At 35.6% G+C, this 15,779-nt stretch overlaps 1 protein-coding gene across 2 annotated transcripts; it reads right to left on the reverse strand.

Annotated features, from left to right (window-relative positions):
• Window positions 1–1,204: 1,204 nt before the first annotated feature.
• Window positions 1,205–15,770, reverse strand: LOC122596376 (lon protease homolog 1, mitochondrial-like). 2 transcript variants are annotated; one of them, XR_006323315.1, is made up of 21 exons: window positions 15,470–15,770; window positions 15,283–15,348; window positions 14,695–14,877; window positions 14,539–14,604; window positions 14,370–14,411; window positions 14,119–14,241; window positions 12,977–13,078; window positions 12,715–12,780; window positions 12,535–12,621; window positions 12,349–12,388; window positions 12,028–12,199; window positions 11,542–11,666; window positions 10,649–10,779; window positions 10,135–10,239; window positions 9,895–10,008; window positions 4,304–4,471; window positions 3,257–3,358; window positions 2,929–3,126; window positions 2,314–2,829; window positions 1,618–1,863; window positions 1,205–1,541 (listed from the first exon to the last, which is right to left on the reverse strand). XR_006323315.1 is itself a non-coding variant. In XM_043768941.1 (20 exons), the coding sequence occupies exons 1-20, from the start codon at window positions 15,710–15,712 to the stop codon at window positions 1,678–1,680; spliced, it is 2,835 nt and encodes a 944-aa protein (XP_043624876.1). In that variant the 5' UTR covers window positions 15,713–15,770; the 3' UTR covers window positions 1,205–1,677. The 2 variants fall into 2 exon arrangements, 1 of the variants encoding a protein (XP_043624876.1); XM_043768941.1 differs by having other exon boundaries at window positions 1,205–1,863.
• Window positions 15,771–15,779: the final 9 nt, after the last annotated feature.

The following is a 15,779-nucleotide window of genomic DNA, read 5'->3' on the forward strand; positions in this document are numbered from 1 at the left end:
ATTTCTCTTCGATACTACTCATCTTTGTTGCTTTCTTACTTTCTTGATCTGTAGTCACTCAACTGGTTTCCTTATTCGATTTATCTGAATCAACCCCAGACTTGACATTACTTGCTTCTCAGACATTACTTGTGCCATTCTTGAGCCATTCTTCCACAACATCTTTCCATTCTTTCACGAGTCTCCCTGCAATCTGGGTAACTTGTTTAGATGAATGTTTTCGTAAAACCCTAACCGTTTTCCCTATCCCTGTCACTTCCAGAGTGTTTAGGAGAAAACATTGTTTCTTCAGACTCGAACCGCTGGGTTACTAAGTCGGTTCATAAAACATGGTTATACTATATTTTTTTATTGTTCATCATATTAGGCCTAAGTCGTACTTCCTCTAATAGCTCCTCTAATAGCTCAATGATTGAGCACCAGCTTTTCATGCTGAAGGTCTCGAATTTGAGACATGGGAATGACATTTTAAGGTATTTCACAAATAAAGTCCTTCAGTGAAGCAAGTTTAAGTCCTGCAAAGGACGGAGTTTATCCCAATTAAATATCGTCATTTCGGGCGATTTAGTTGGGAGTTTCTCCTTCTACTAGGTATTGAAGGTGATAGGGCTCTCTGGCGTGGACCCGATTAAAACAACGTAAGCTAGATCCATGTTGCGAACAAATGATCAACACCTTTCAAAAAAAAAATTAGGCCTAAGTCAACCCTTGCCTCTTTTACACTTCTTCTCACCGCCACATCAACTCTTTTTTTCATTTCATATACCAAAAAATATCACTACCAACTATATCTATTTCTCGTTTCTTTCTTACCTTTTTTTTCTCAAATAAATTATTATATTAAAACAAACTCAAAGATAGAAGCTGACCCACTTAAGCTCTTTCTGCCATTCTCTCACTAAGAAATAACATTTGATTTTCTTGAGAAAATGCATAAGAAAATAGTGATGCCAATCATGTTCTTGAAGACACTATGAGAAAATGATGAGAAAAAATGCCGTTGGATAAGGCTATATCATTATTTTTCTTTCGTTGAAGACTGTGGCGTCTATAATTTTAATGTAATAAATTAGGCTATTCATTGTCAACGAAATAAATTAAGTATATTATTGTTATCAAAGCATCATTATTTCTTAACAAAAAACTATTATTTTCTAAATAACTGCCTTTTAAGCTTTAAAAAAAACTTCCCACAAGTTACAGATACCAAAATTCTTGTTCTCATTTAGTTGTGAACACTACTACAAGTTCAATTTGACAATAGGTTATAATCAAATACACAAATTGTTTACAGACTGAAGGGGAAAAAAAAGAGAGAGAGAACATTATGGATCTACAGGTAACCCAATAATAACTTGTTTCGACATAACCCCTATAACTTGTAATCTGGCCTGCCGGTCTTCCTCGGATCGCTTTATTCCAATAACATACAAGCAGAATGACATCCGGCATATCCATAAAATCAAGTTGAATTAACAAAAAGTTTACACTAAAATCCGCAGCATATTGAACTTAAACTCATGGCGCCACTTTATTTAGCACTGTTAATGAATGCTATTATGAATATGAATGTTACAAACAAGATTTCGGAATTGTGGGAAAAAATCAACAACAAACCTGTTGGCTTCACAGATGGATCAGTTAGAAAGAGCTTTACGTAATGGCCTACACCATATCTTATTTTTCAGTTTGAAGGGCGTCATTAAAAGCCAAATCAAATATTTGATTGTAGTCGTCTACAAAATGAACATCGAGACCTTCCTTCACATTAGGTGCAAGCTCATCAAAGTCTCTTTTATTAGCTAGAGGGAAAATTATAGTTTTCACACCGCTTCGTCTTGCAGCTATGGTCTTCTCCTTTACCTATGTTTGCATACCAAGAGATTCAAGATCAATAAGAGATATGAACCATATCTAAATCTATACTATATTATAAAGCAAATTACAATTTATTGAATATTAAGTTTTAACAATTCTTCGAAACCACATTACATCAATAACCTACACTACTTTGGTAAAATCTCAACCTAGGTAGTGGCATATCTGGTAGCGAAAATATTTTAAAGCGAGATGTGGCAAAAATCGAAGATTTTGTTGAGTCACAAGAAGAAAATCTTTTTTATTAAACTCATTACAAATTTAAAGGCTTTAAGGAAAGATGACTGGGTTTTAGGGTCATAAGGTAAGATGCTATTCAAGTATACTTCATGAATAATCAAACACATTAAATCATATGTAAACTTTGATGATCCGAACATGAGGGAGCAGCTAATAATAAAATTAAAACTTATGAGCAGCTTTAAGAACACATACCCCGCCAATTGGCAGGACCCGACCCGTGAGAGTTACTTCCCCAGTCATAGCTAGGTCATTCTTGACCTGCTTGTTCATTGCAAGAGAGAGCAAGGAAGTTATCATAGTGCAGCCAGCACTGGGCCCATCCTTAGGTGTAGCACCTGCAGGAACATGTAAATGAATCTTGAAATTTGCAAAAAATGGGTTCTCTTGGTCTTTAGCGGCCAATATTGCTCGAGCAACTGTGTGAGCAATCTGAGCACTTTCCTTCATCACATCGCCGAGTTGCCCGGTTAAATGAAGGGCACCTTTCCCTTCACCTTGCTCAACCCGTGTGGTCTCTATATATAAGGTGGAACCACCCATTGCGGTCCAAGCCAAGCCCATCACAACTCCAACTGGTGTCTGGTCATACATGCGCTCGGCATGAAAAACAGGCTTTCCAACATAATCTGCAAGGTTTTTCTCATCAACCAACACTTTCTCGGTTGAAATAGTTTCCTCGTTATCCTGGCAGTTTTTGGTTTCAGAATCCTGGAATGATCTCACATTGTTCGTCACACCAGTCTCATAAATTTAAAAAATAATTAGAAAAAAAAAAAAAAAGAACTAGTGCAAAGCCAGTTGGTTTACCTTTTTATCAGAAGCCTCATCATCGGGTTGCTGTGTAGGAGTAGCTGACACATTTGTCTCGACAACCTCAGCTTCTTCTGTAGTGTCAGAACTAGGTTCATAATTAGTCTCCTTCGACTGGGTTTCACCCTGAGTTGACTCACTTCCTAAAGCTACAGGTTCATTTTGTGATCCTTTTCGGACTAGTTGCAAAGCAATCTACAAGGAAGTTACAGATAAGCCCATAATTCCATAAATATCACAAGATAAGTTTTAAGTAGGCATACAATCACAAAGGAGACTGCCACCAAAATAAATATTCAAATTATTAACTACTAAGTCAGGAAACCTTGCGGTAAATTTTCTCAATTTGCTTCTGAAGATTCCGAACCCCTGCTTCTCGGCAATAATTTTCTATCAATGAAAGAAGAGCTGCCTCTGTCACGTCAACCTGGAGCATTTGAAAAGCACTTGCCCATTATCAAGCAGTAAAACACTATAGTTCAATACATATTTACCACTTGTTTTTATAAAGCACGAACTAGAGATATTTTTCCTCCTTACTGAATAACAACATTAATCGACTTTTCTGTGGATGGTTCTAAGAGATAAATTCATACCCTCGTTTTGATAATAAAATGAGGATTCAATATGCACACGGTGAAAGCAAAGGGACTTAAAACCTTTAAAAATTGTGTTTTTCATCTACCAATAATTTTAACAATTAAGAAATGCACAAAGACGGAAACATTTTTTGCGCTTATCTATGATAACTCAGTAAAATCTTCTCACTCTTCATATTAGATATTAATCATATTACTTGACAACAGAGCTTTCCCTTTTAGCATTACCTTTTCAATCAAATAAATATTTAAGCTGGCGTAAATCCTGTCATCTTGGCTTGTTCTTACTTGTATTTATAAAAGAAAAGTGTAAAAATATACATCTATATATATGTACATGAAAATGGAAAACACCCATTTTATTCAATAACTTTGTAAAATACCATTATCCCCCCCCCCCTCCCCCCCCCCCCCCCCCCCGCCCCTTCTCCTCTGCCTAGTTTTCTAGTATGGGAAATGAAAATAGCATATACTAATATTGAACACGTATTCTAGAGATGGAAAACCCCTTCCATTTTCTGGAAATTTAAAAATGGAAAATTAGAATATATTTTCTAATTTCTACAACTAAATGCAACTTTAGTTTTTTCATTTCATGTGTGCATCTGGCTGCAACAAAACTGAACATTGCACAAAAACTAAAAAGGATACACATCTATCTTTCGCTAAAAAGTCATCTGTATAACGAAATCTCAATTTTCATTATTTATATATATATATATTATATATATATATATGTATAGTTAGTGAGTGAGTGAGAGAGAGAGAGAAACCTGTTCAGGCTTGATACCACATGCAGCACGAGTGCTCTTCTCTAAATAATCCCTGGCAATATGCATTTTCTCATCAGTGATATAACCGGCAAGTGGAATTATCTCCATTCTGTCCAAAAGTGGATTGGGTATTGTTTCTATTACATTTGCTGTACATACAAACAAAACCTGCAGTGAAAAAATCTCACATATTTAGCATATTGTAATACTGAAGTAGTACAATTTTCTGGCCACCACGGAAACTTAGCTTAGTGTAGAGACTAGAGAGCACTATACAAATAACACAATGAACAAAATCATTTTGCATACTTACTTAGATAACATGATGGTAACGCTTAATATAGACAGCTAAGGTTCAGTTCTGCATCTTCGGGCCAATTCTAAGTAAAAGTAACACCATAAAATCAGAAACTCTAAGCAAACTGCTACGAGGTCACGAAATCTTGAATTAATTCTAAAAGAATAGCTTTCAAATAAAGTCCCACATGGAACAATAATGGAGAGGTCATGGGTTGAAGTCCCACATGGAACAAATTTTCCATGTTGGGCCAGGGGGGTTTCTCTCACCTATGATTGGCGGGTTTTCCTCCTATGGCGAGTAAAGATGATCGGGTAAAAAAGAAAAGAAGTCAAACAACCAGAGGTCATTAGGATTTCACTTGGTTAAGAAAACACAAACGAAGACTTCCTTTGCTGATCACCCTGAGTAATACAGTAAGTCATATAGATACCAAAGTCCACTAATCAGAGACCACGAATTATAAAGCTAGCCCTTATAAGCAATTGCAAACCCATACCAGCACCTCAGTGACAAATAAAAGTTCAGAAAACTTAACATAGTGCAGCCACGCAGTGTGGTAAGCAGAACTATGTGCTAAATTGCTAACAACCCAGAAATCATTGGTAAAGATGTCGTGATTGCTGGGTTTATGGAGACTTGATAGGCAAGCCCAGTTTAGAAGGTTGTTAAGGCAGCAGGCCTTACAACTTAAGTCGCAGCAGGCCCTTTAATTAACTTAGGCCTGGTTACTTGGTAATTTGGGAATCAAGTAATTAACCCTAATCTATCTATTATAAATATATTGTTATGTACTTGTAATTCCTCATCACGAGAGTGAGAGGCAGAAAGTTTTAATAAAACATTCTAGTTGCAGCCCGTGGATTAGTTCACACAATTTAGTGTGAGATACCACGTTAAATCTCTCGTGTCCTTCATTCTTGTTATTTTTCTGGTTCCTATTGTGTGTGTGCAGTTTTATTCCTAACAAGTGGTATCAAAGAAGGTTTCACACAGATCACACAGCCGTCACCTACCCAGCCGTTACCCAAATTAGGGTTCCAGCCAACACAGCCGTCACCCAGATTAGGGTTTTGGCCAAAACCAGCCACTAAATCCACCACAGTCAGCCAGAACAGCCATAATTAGGTCTGATTTGGGAGAATTAGACAGAATTAGGTCTGATTTGGTAAAATCAGGTCTGATTTTGGGCAGATTAGGGTTCAATTGGGTGGATTAGGGTTTAATTGGGCAGACTAGGGCTCAATTTGGCAGATTAGGGTTTTCAGTTTGTGAATTAGCAGCTGATTTTGGGGATTCCAGGTCAGTAAGTTTCATTTTTGGGTATATTGCATTAATCAGCAGTCGGTTTTTTGGGTATACAATGTCAATCAGCAGTCGATTTGGGTCTTCATTGTTAATCAGCGGCAAATTTACTGTTTTCTCTTATTAGACGCTCTCTTTTCGTGATCAGTTTTTTGTTAAGTCAATATAATGGCAGAAAATGGAAAGATTACAATTGAAAAGTTTAACGGGAAATATTTCAGTTGGTGGAAGATGCATGTAGAGGATTTGCTAGTTCAAAAGGATTTGGATGTTGTGTTGTCAGGTGAAAGACCAGAGAGTATAAAACAAGACGAATAGGATACTTTGGATAAGAAAGCCAAGGCAGTCATTCGGCTGACATTATCTAAGGATGTTGCGTTCAACATTCTGAAAGAAAAGACAGCGAAGGAAATCATGGATGCGTTGTCTAATATGTACGAGAAGCCTTCGGCAGCAAATAAAGTTTTCTTGATTCGAGATTTGGTGAATACAAGGATGAAGGAAGGAAGTTCAGTAACAATGCACATCAATAATATGAACTCGATTTTGTCTAGACTTGAGTCAGTGGAGATAAAATTCGATGATGAGGTCCAGGCTTTGCTACTGTTATCTTCATTACCTGACAGTTGGTCCGGAACTGTTACAGCCGTTACAAGTTCAGCAGTATCCAAAAAGCTCACTTTTGAAAGGATTCGAGATTTAATTCTAGGCGAAGCCGTCAGACGAAAGAATTCTGTTGAATCATCGAGTGACTTGTTGAATGTAGGTAGAAGAAGGTATAATAACAGAGGTAGTAGAAGCGGAAATAGAAAAAGGAGTCAGTCTAAGGCTCGTAATGATGTGACCTGTTGTTGGAACTGTAAGGAGGTCGGTCATATTAGGAATCAATGTCCGAATGAAAAGAAAGAGGTGAATACTTCTTTTGCTTCAGATGATGAAGCAGATGCTTTAATCTGTAGTGTAGAAAGTAGTATGGATTCCTGGGTAATGAATTCTGGTGCTTCGTTTCATGCTACCCACGACAGTGTAACGATTGAAGAATCTTAAAGTAGGGAACTTCGGAAAGGTTAAGCTGGCAAATGATGATATACTTGATGTTACGGGCATAGGAGATGTTGTTTTGATAACTTCAGCCGGTACTACTTTGACTTTGAAAGACGTGAGAGTTATTCCAAGCTTGAAGAAGAGTTTAATTTCAGTTTGGCAGTTGGATGACTTGGGGCACGAGGTAAAGTTCAGGAATGGGCAGTGGAAAGTTGTTAAAGGTAATCTCGTGATAGCTCGTGGACACAAGAGAGGTTCATTATACATTGTTAGCTTGACATCAGAAGATCAGAATAGATCAGTTCTAAAGAAAAAAGAAGTCCAGTTCACAGAATCTCGTGGGCAGAAGAGGGCTTACTTTGCAAGAGAGAAACCTAGAGCCAATGTGAAGATTCAGGATGAACGAGTTCGAAAGGTTAGACCAGTCAAGGGACATCGTGACAGTGGGAGCGTTGGCAGTTTGCTAGTCAAAGCTTCAGTTACATCTTCCCGACGACAGTGGGTTGTAAAAACCAGTATTTCGACTGATAAAGTCTCTCCAGATGATTTCTTGCTTATAAAGGAGAGTGTTTGTTCTCAGAATTTCTCAGGGTCTGGCAGTTTGTTTCAGTGGGAACCGGTAGAGACAGAGAACGAGTCAGGGGCAGAGATAGCCGTGACTGATGAGTTGAAGCTCACTGGAGTTTCAATAGACCTTCAGGTTAACAGATAAGAAGGTCGTTGCAACTAGGATGGAATGATGGAGTTACTAGACGTACAAGTACAAGTATTCACAGCGGAAGGCAATTTGAAGATTATCAAGCCTCCAAGTGGGAGATTGTTGGGTTTATGGAGACTTGATAGGCAAGCCCAGTTTAGAAGGCTGTTAAGGCAGCAGGCCTTACAACTTAAGTCACAGCAGGCCCTTTAATTAACTTAGGCCTGGTTCCTTGGTAACTTGGGAATTAAGTCATTAACCCTAATCTATCTATTATAAATATATTGTTATGTACTTGTAATTCCTCATCATGAGAGTGAGAGGCAGAAAGCTTTAATAAAACATTCTAGTTGCAGCCCGTGGATTAGTTCACACAGTTTAGTGTGACATACCACGTTAAATCTCTCGTGTCCTTCATTCTTGTTATTTTTCTGGTTCCTATTGTGTGTGTGTGCAGTTTTATTCCTAACGGTGATTGCGTCTGGTTAATGGGTAGTGATTGAACTGTTGGATAAGCACAAGTTTAGAAGGAACCATAAGTAATATTTTTTGAGTTATTAGTTATTGATGACCTTAACTTTATGCCAATGATTTTAAAATTTGCAGTGAAAACATAAGATTGTTTGCTTAATAAAGATAAATGATCAGCAAAACAATCACTAGAGATCAGCGATAAATGATCTATTAGCCCAAACATTATCATTCCCATTTCCACCACCTGTATTTCTTCTATTAGGTTAACTGTAGCCGTTTATACTTAAAAAGTCTTATTCTCCATGACCTGATAGTTATTAATAAGTATTAAGGAATCTTCATTATTATTTAGTTCCCTTTAAGTTATATTACCTTGCTAACCAAGCCATAGCATTACTAGTATATATAATGCCATATGGTGGTGAAATTTCTTTCATGAATGACTAATTTGGGTCTTCTGACATCGGGAGATCAGTTACTTTTCATATTTTTCATTTATATCTTGGTTTGTATCATATGCTAAACCCATTTAGCACCCCAACTAATTCATACAAAAAAGTTATAAACTGCAAATAAATAAATAGATAAGCAAGCAACTATACTGTATACCAATATGATGGTTTGGGAACACAGAAAGACACAAGGTGTCTATTAACAATACCCTGATACAAATGCGCAACCATGCTAAAAAGGTACACTTCTGAAAGCAACACACTAGTGGATATAAAGCCTACTCATGAATTTACAGCATAACTGAAAAGTTTAAGGGCAAATTTAAATGATACAAAAGCGACTGGAACAAATTTAATATGAAATATAGGGAAAACAGAACCATGTGCATGCTTAATACTTTTTGTACTAGAAAGCAGTAGCATTATTTTACTGAAGCTATTTTTCTTGTATATAGCAACTTAGTTCTACAAGGGAAGAAGAACACTGTTGTTTTACCCCACTTTTATAAACAAGAAATTATTCTTATCGAGTAAAAGAGGACTTATAATCTTTTTCTTAAACAAATAGTTTACTTACCTTAACTTTTATTTTAGCACATATAATGAAAGGCGGAAAGAGCAATGTGTCTCGTATCTCCCTTTCATTTTCATGGCCACACATCTAGTTATCCTTTATAGAGGAATGAATACAGATAACAGATTTAAGTAAACAATGTAATTGTCTCCGTATAAAATGGTTATGATGGGGAGTTGAGTAAATACCTAAACTTACGATTACCTAACAAAGAGCTTATCAAATAAGAGGCGATGAAGCAAACACATTTAGCGGCACAAATGATCAATCTAAACTAAAACTACTTGTACAATTATGCATACATATCATTTAGTTGAAACTCTAAAACGTTAATGTTTGATCTGCTTTCATGACTAAGTTGAGAGTTGCTTGATTTTGTAATTCACTTGATAGAAAAAACTGATAAATCACCACCTCTTCAATTAATCTCGCTTAACCTTGTGAAATGCTTAGATTAGTGATAAGTTTCTAATTGAAGTGGTTGTTGACACACAAGACAAAGACATGCTTATGACATGAACTTTAACTTGATCTACAACACGAATACATTTCCACCAAGAATTCAAGAATATATGCCATTCCTACATGGTGTATCATTGTCTCCAAGAGCATAAGCTACCATGGTCATATTACTATTTCACTCTGATTCTCAAGAGACACGGCATACAGAGGTGGAGTCACAAAAATTAAAGCTTCAAAGAATCTAGAGGCACAAAAAACAGAAACTATAATCACATTGGCACTAACCTTTGACAAGTCGATTGGAACATCAAGGTAGTGATCTAAAAAATTTGCATTTTGTTCTGGATCAAGCAGCTCCAACATAGCACTTGCAGGATCACCTGAATGACCCCTTCCGAGCTGCAGCCAAAATAACAATTTAAAATGATCATGCCAAAAACTCAAGCTGTTTACAAAATCTGTTGATAGTATTTGTAAAATGTGATACTCATAATAATTATATACTTTACAAAATTTAAGCCATACCTTGTCTATCTCGTCAATCAGAACAAGAGGGTTTGCCGTTCCTACGGATTTCAGACACTGCACCATTTTCCCAGGCATTGCACCTATATAAGTCCTCCGATGTCCCTGGTACAACCGTTGATGTTTAAACAAATGTAATACTGCTATTGCTATTTTGACCCAATTACTGACTAAATGAGTAGATTTCAGTTGTGGTTTATCTGAAACAGGTTAAACAAAAAAACTCCTAGAGTAAAACTGGATCGAACTGGTTGAAAGCCATCCAAAACTCTTTTCAATGCATATCATCTTATTCATAGCCTTAGATTGTGAAGTTTTATTTTCCAATTACAACTAATGCGTTAATTATATGAACAGAGTACAAAAATATAGACAAAAAAAGAAAGTGTTTGCATGCCAACTCAGCCCACGCTGACCCTTTCCTGTACTAAAACATGAGTTGTTACCCAACCCACCCATGTTGCTACCTCAACAACGTAAAGTATGAACTTAATGGGCTTTCTTGAATCTTAACCTTGATTTCAGCAACATCAGACAATCCACCAACAGAAAACCGATAAAAGCTTCTGTCTAAAGCACGTGCAATAGAACGACCAATGCTAGTCTTACCCACTCCAGGAGGACCAGAAAGACAAATGATTTTTCCTGCCACAAAATATGTCTTAGATTAAAGCTATTTTGTTCATGTTGCATACATTATATTACGTGTCGCAAATGCAACTAAAGACCAAGAATTATCATGATGTGCAACTTCTTGTATTGGAATGCTTTTCCTCTTTCTTATTAATAAGCATAGTTGTCAAAAGCGAAGGCAAACTCAAAGCGCAATGACCCCAAATGTGTGTGTTTATGACTGTATGTGTGTGTGTGTACATATGTGCAAGTGAATCTGTGTGTATCAAGGGCAGATCCCACCATGATAACTTCAATGTCCTATGCTTGTTTTGTTTGTAATTTTGAAAGGAAGGTTTTAATTTTTAATCTTCATATTTTATTTGCTCCTCACCAAATTTATTACCCTTCAAAATATTTTTATATTCGTAAGAAACGGTAAGAAATATGTTATTCATGTCCAAGAAGCTTTGTTGGTTCACCTCTTAATTTACTTTTGACTATTTCCATATTTAGCCACTTCAACTATTCGGAATGAAAGGCTTGTTGTAGTTTATGTCACTCATTTTGATTTTATCTAACCTGTTGCTTCCTTATGTCAGCCTACATTACATCTCGGGACCAAATCTCTAACACGCATCAAGATTATGAAACAAATAGATTATTTCCAGCTTTATTGCAATAACTGATAACATATGGACCAATAATGTCATTATAGAAACTACTAACGTTCCAGCAGAATGTACCCAGTTTCCTTACATGTCACAGTTAATAGATAGATGAAAACAAACTAACCTTGTGACGTTCCTCTGAGTTTTCCAACTGCAATAAATTCAAGTATCCTCTCTTTCACATCAGACAAACCATAATGATCCTCGTCAAGTATTTGTTGAGCCCGTAAAACATCAAAGTTCTCATCACTGAAGTTATTTAAAGAAGCTTATCATCAGAATCACACACATTCTTACAAGACCAAGAGCATATCTATGTAGCAAATGAACTATATGCCATCATACAAAATGAAGCCGTACGTGGTCACATGTTTAATATTGCAATTCATCAAGAGTAATTATGAACAGAATTCTGATCAATTTAATCATGTTTAAAAGCAATAGAACTTAAGTTCTTGTAAATAAAATTAAAGTGATCATACACACCATATCCATCATGGAACATGCATGCAATTGTCACTTATTAAGCTTCACAGAATAAGAATAAAATTTTCTTGTATTACATGTTTACAACACTCGATTGGTCCAAATGTCATAGGATGAAACATACCTATAATTACCCCAGGGTAAGGCAGTCAACCAATCAAGATAGTTACGTGTAACATTAAATTCACTTGAACTGGCTTCCAAAAGTTGCAGTTTTTTCAGTTCTTCTTCAATAACTTGCAGAACATGAGGCGGGATTTTCTCCTTGTTTGGGTCAATTCTATCCGTAAATTTATCTGTAGAAAAAACATATAACTGTCAACATCATGTAAACAAAAACGGAATTAAATAGCAACACCAATAATCTGATAAATAGCTATATTGTATATAAAGGTTGCATTCACATTTTCACATCTCATTTCACAAACCAAGAAAGAGAAGTTACCAGTGAGTGCTGTTTTGTCATCAGTCTCTAGTCCTAATTCCTACAAACAAGATGGCATGCATCAAATCAAATTCTGAAAAGATTCATAATTTTATAAAACAAGATATCATTTGGATATAGAATATGTTGATCATCAGTTGCAGCAATTTTAAGGAATAAGAACTAGCATCAGTTACTACGGGCTACCTTTTTGATAAGCTTATACTGCTCAGTTAACAAGTATCGGCGCTGTTCAGTACTTATTTTCTCCTCAATAGATTTTGCTATCATTTCCTACATGAAAAAACAGGAACCATGTTGAAATGCTATCACGAAATGAAGTAATTCATTGATAAAATATGTGATAAGAATTTGACAGGACTTCACCTGAATCTTATGTATCTCTAAATCTTTTTTTAATAACTCAAGACTGAGTTGTAACCGTTTACACACCTGGATTAAAGATAGTGTACATAATGTTAGAGGATAACATCTAAACTAAAAAGTAAGAATCAGGTTAATTTATGTAGAATTGTCAGGCCTATAAATCCTTCGTTAACTTATTTTGCACAAAAATTAGAAATAAATGATTATTTATTTCCAAGCTAGAAAGAGGCAAGCATCTAATGAGACATTTAAATTGACTTACATCTAGCTCTTCAAGCACTTGTTGACATTGTAATTTGTTGGACCCACTAGATATTCCAGCACCAAAGTCAGCTAATCTATGATAACTGAAATCATCAATATGCTGCAAAAAGTATAAACAAATCAAAACACAATGCAAATAAATCAAAAGAAGAAAGTTCAGTAATTGGCTAGATGTCTAGCCAATCAAGATAATAGATGCAGATATAACAAACTAAGGCAGAAACATAATTATCAGCTAACTGTATGACGAGTTGACGAACCATATTAATAGAGCTATTCTATATGATCAGTGTTGTAAATAACGGCCTTAACGGCCGTTATAACGGTAATGGAGGTCCACCGTTACGTTAAAGGGGTTGGAGGGTAAATTTAAGGTCTGAGTCAATAAAGGTCAAATAACGGATTTAACGGACTTAACGGCCGTTATAACGGGATTTAACGGTTGTTATAACGGGATTTAACGGTCAAATAACGGTTTTAACGGTCCTTTTTGACTAATTTTGTTAGGATATTGCTAATATATATATTTTTTATTTAAATTCCTTTATATTTTATAGTCTCCGTTATAACGCCGTTATAACGCCGCGAAATGTAATTTAACCTTAAAGGTCGTCCGCCGCGAAGGAACCGCCAACCGTTATTTACAACCTTGTATATGATGCATTCATCTTATGGTTCTATCACATATTCATAAGATCAAAATACTAGCCAATACTTCTTATCTAGATTTTTAATCACCTACAAACATGTTCTGTAGCTGTTCAATAAAGCGTTCTCTACACATGTACAAGTTTGTGGTAATTACTCAAGTCACACTTTTTTTTTATCTCATTTGCATGATAAATTTCCTGGCAAAAATCAGTCCAACTTGTCTGAATTATTATGTAATCTAGATGGACCATAGACTTATTTACATTAATATATTTATAGAACACATGGTTTCCAGAAGTCAAAGAACTACAAATGTATATATAGAGCACCAATGCTAATAGAATTTGAGTAACATTCTTACATGATGCAAAAACAGTTAGAACCAAGGTATGATACTTCACACAAAATTGAAGAAAATACTGTAATAGAAACCAATGTCAATATTTATAGATAGTGTTACTGGAAAAGGGGGGAAAAAAGAGCTAAGACCTGACGGTATGTTTGAACATGATCCCTCCAAAGAGAACTTGTCTTCAGAACATCTCTAAGGGTTGAAATGACCTCAAAATATGTTGCCTTTATGACATCATCATCTTTGTCGTACGGTGAATGCTTGAATGAAAACAAAAATTCAAATATAATCACAATTGGATCATAGAGTGTGATATCATTGAAAGTTGATTCCGTCGTATTCATAATTAAAGCATCTACAAATAATTTAGGATGTGAGTGGATGATACCTTGAGATGATCCACGTTGACCGTAAGCGGATCGTCACTAACCTGTATAAGACGCAAATATTCCAGTCCAAAGAAAAAAGTCATCGATACCACGTAAAATATATCTTCATATGAAGAAGTGTTTAATGCAATCAATTGAAGGACATACAGAAAGAAAGCTTCAACTCACCATCTCTGTTATCCGAAGCCGTCTATGACCCATAAGAACAACGTGGTCTCTTTCAATACTTAAAATCTACTTACAAAATTCAAAAATTGATCATGAATAATGCAAAATATATACCAAATTTACCACTAGCATTTATCACAGTTACATCACAATTACCTGAGCCAAGGTACCAACTTCATGGAGACGATTTAGCAACTCTTTACCCTTTAGCTCATTAATGTTTTTCACTGCATCTGAATTTGCAGCCTCTGCTCCTGGATCATCTTTTACAAGAAACGCACCAGCATAGGGAGCTTGTCGTTTCCGACTTTCTACCAATGCTGCTAGTACTTTAGGATCCTGTAAAATTATATGTGAATTGTTACACAGGCACATCAAAATGAAAATATGTTAACAGAACACTAATTCTAAACAAAAATAACTAAACCCAGTTAAAAATACAACCTCTACCATATAATGCATTTATATACAAGATATTCTACTCATCATAAAAAATATAATCCCATCAACTTAAAAAAAAACATGGCTTTTTATCTTTCAAAAAGAAATGCGCGAGTATCCGATATTCCAAAATTCTAGACAAATTGCGCAAATATCACAGTTCTTCAACAGGAAACACTCAAAATTGTGAAACGATAAGATATACTATCAAAAGATCGATTTTTAGGCAACCCCAACTGCCCAAAAGTTAAAAAGTCAGTACCTTGGCACACTTTTGCCATATAAAATTAAAAAAGTTAGTACCTTGACATGAATTGGCATATAAAACCCCGGAAATAACGGTCTATGTTGCAATGGCAATGCTATTACCTGCAAATAAATAACAAATACACAAAGCCCATCATTAATTTCATACAAAACTAAATAAATAACGCATACACATATATATATATACACTATCAAGAAAGTTCAAAATAAAAAGAATATTAACTGTAAAGAAATCATCTGGCTTTAAAATAGAAGTAGGAACAATTGCAGCTGAAGATTTGGATTGGGTATCTCCAACAGAAGAAACAGGATCCGACCCGGATCCATCACTTGAATCCGAACAAAAAAACAAACCTTTTTGTTTATGCCCTAAAAAAGAAGACGAAATTACTCGGCCATAACGACTATGTTTATGTTGGAACAACAAAGATGAATATGATGAATAAGACTTTATTGCCTTCAACATTTACGGCTTTTTGTAAAAAATGGGAATTGTTGTTGATGATTGAAAAATGGTGGTGGGTTTTATTTGT

The sequence above is a fragment of the Erigeron canadensis genome, chromosome 4 (assembly GCF_010389155.1).
Source record: "Erigeron canadensis isolate Cc75 chromosome 4, C_canadensis_v1, whole genome shotgun sequence".
NCBI classification, from domain to species: Eukaryota; Viridiplantae; Streptophyta; class Magnoliopsida; order Asterales; family Asteraceae; genus Erigeron; species Erigeron canadensis.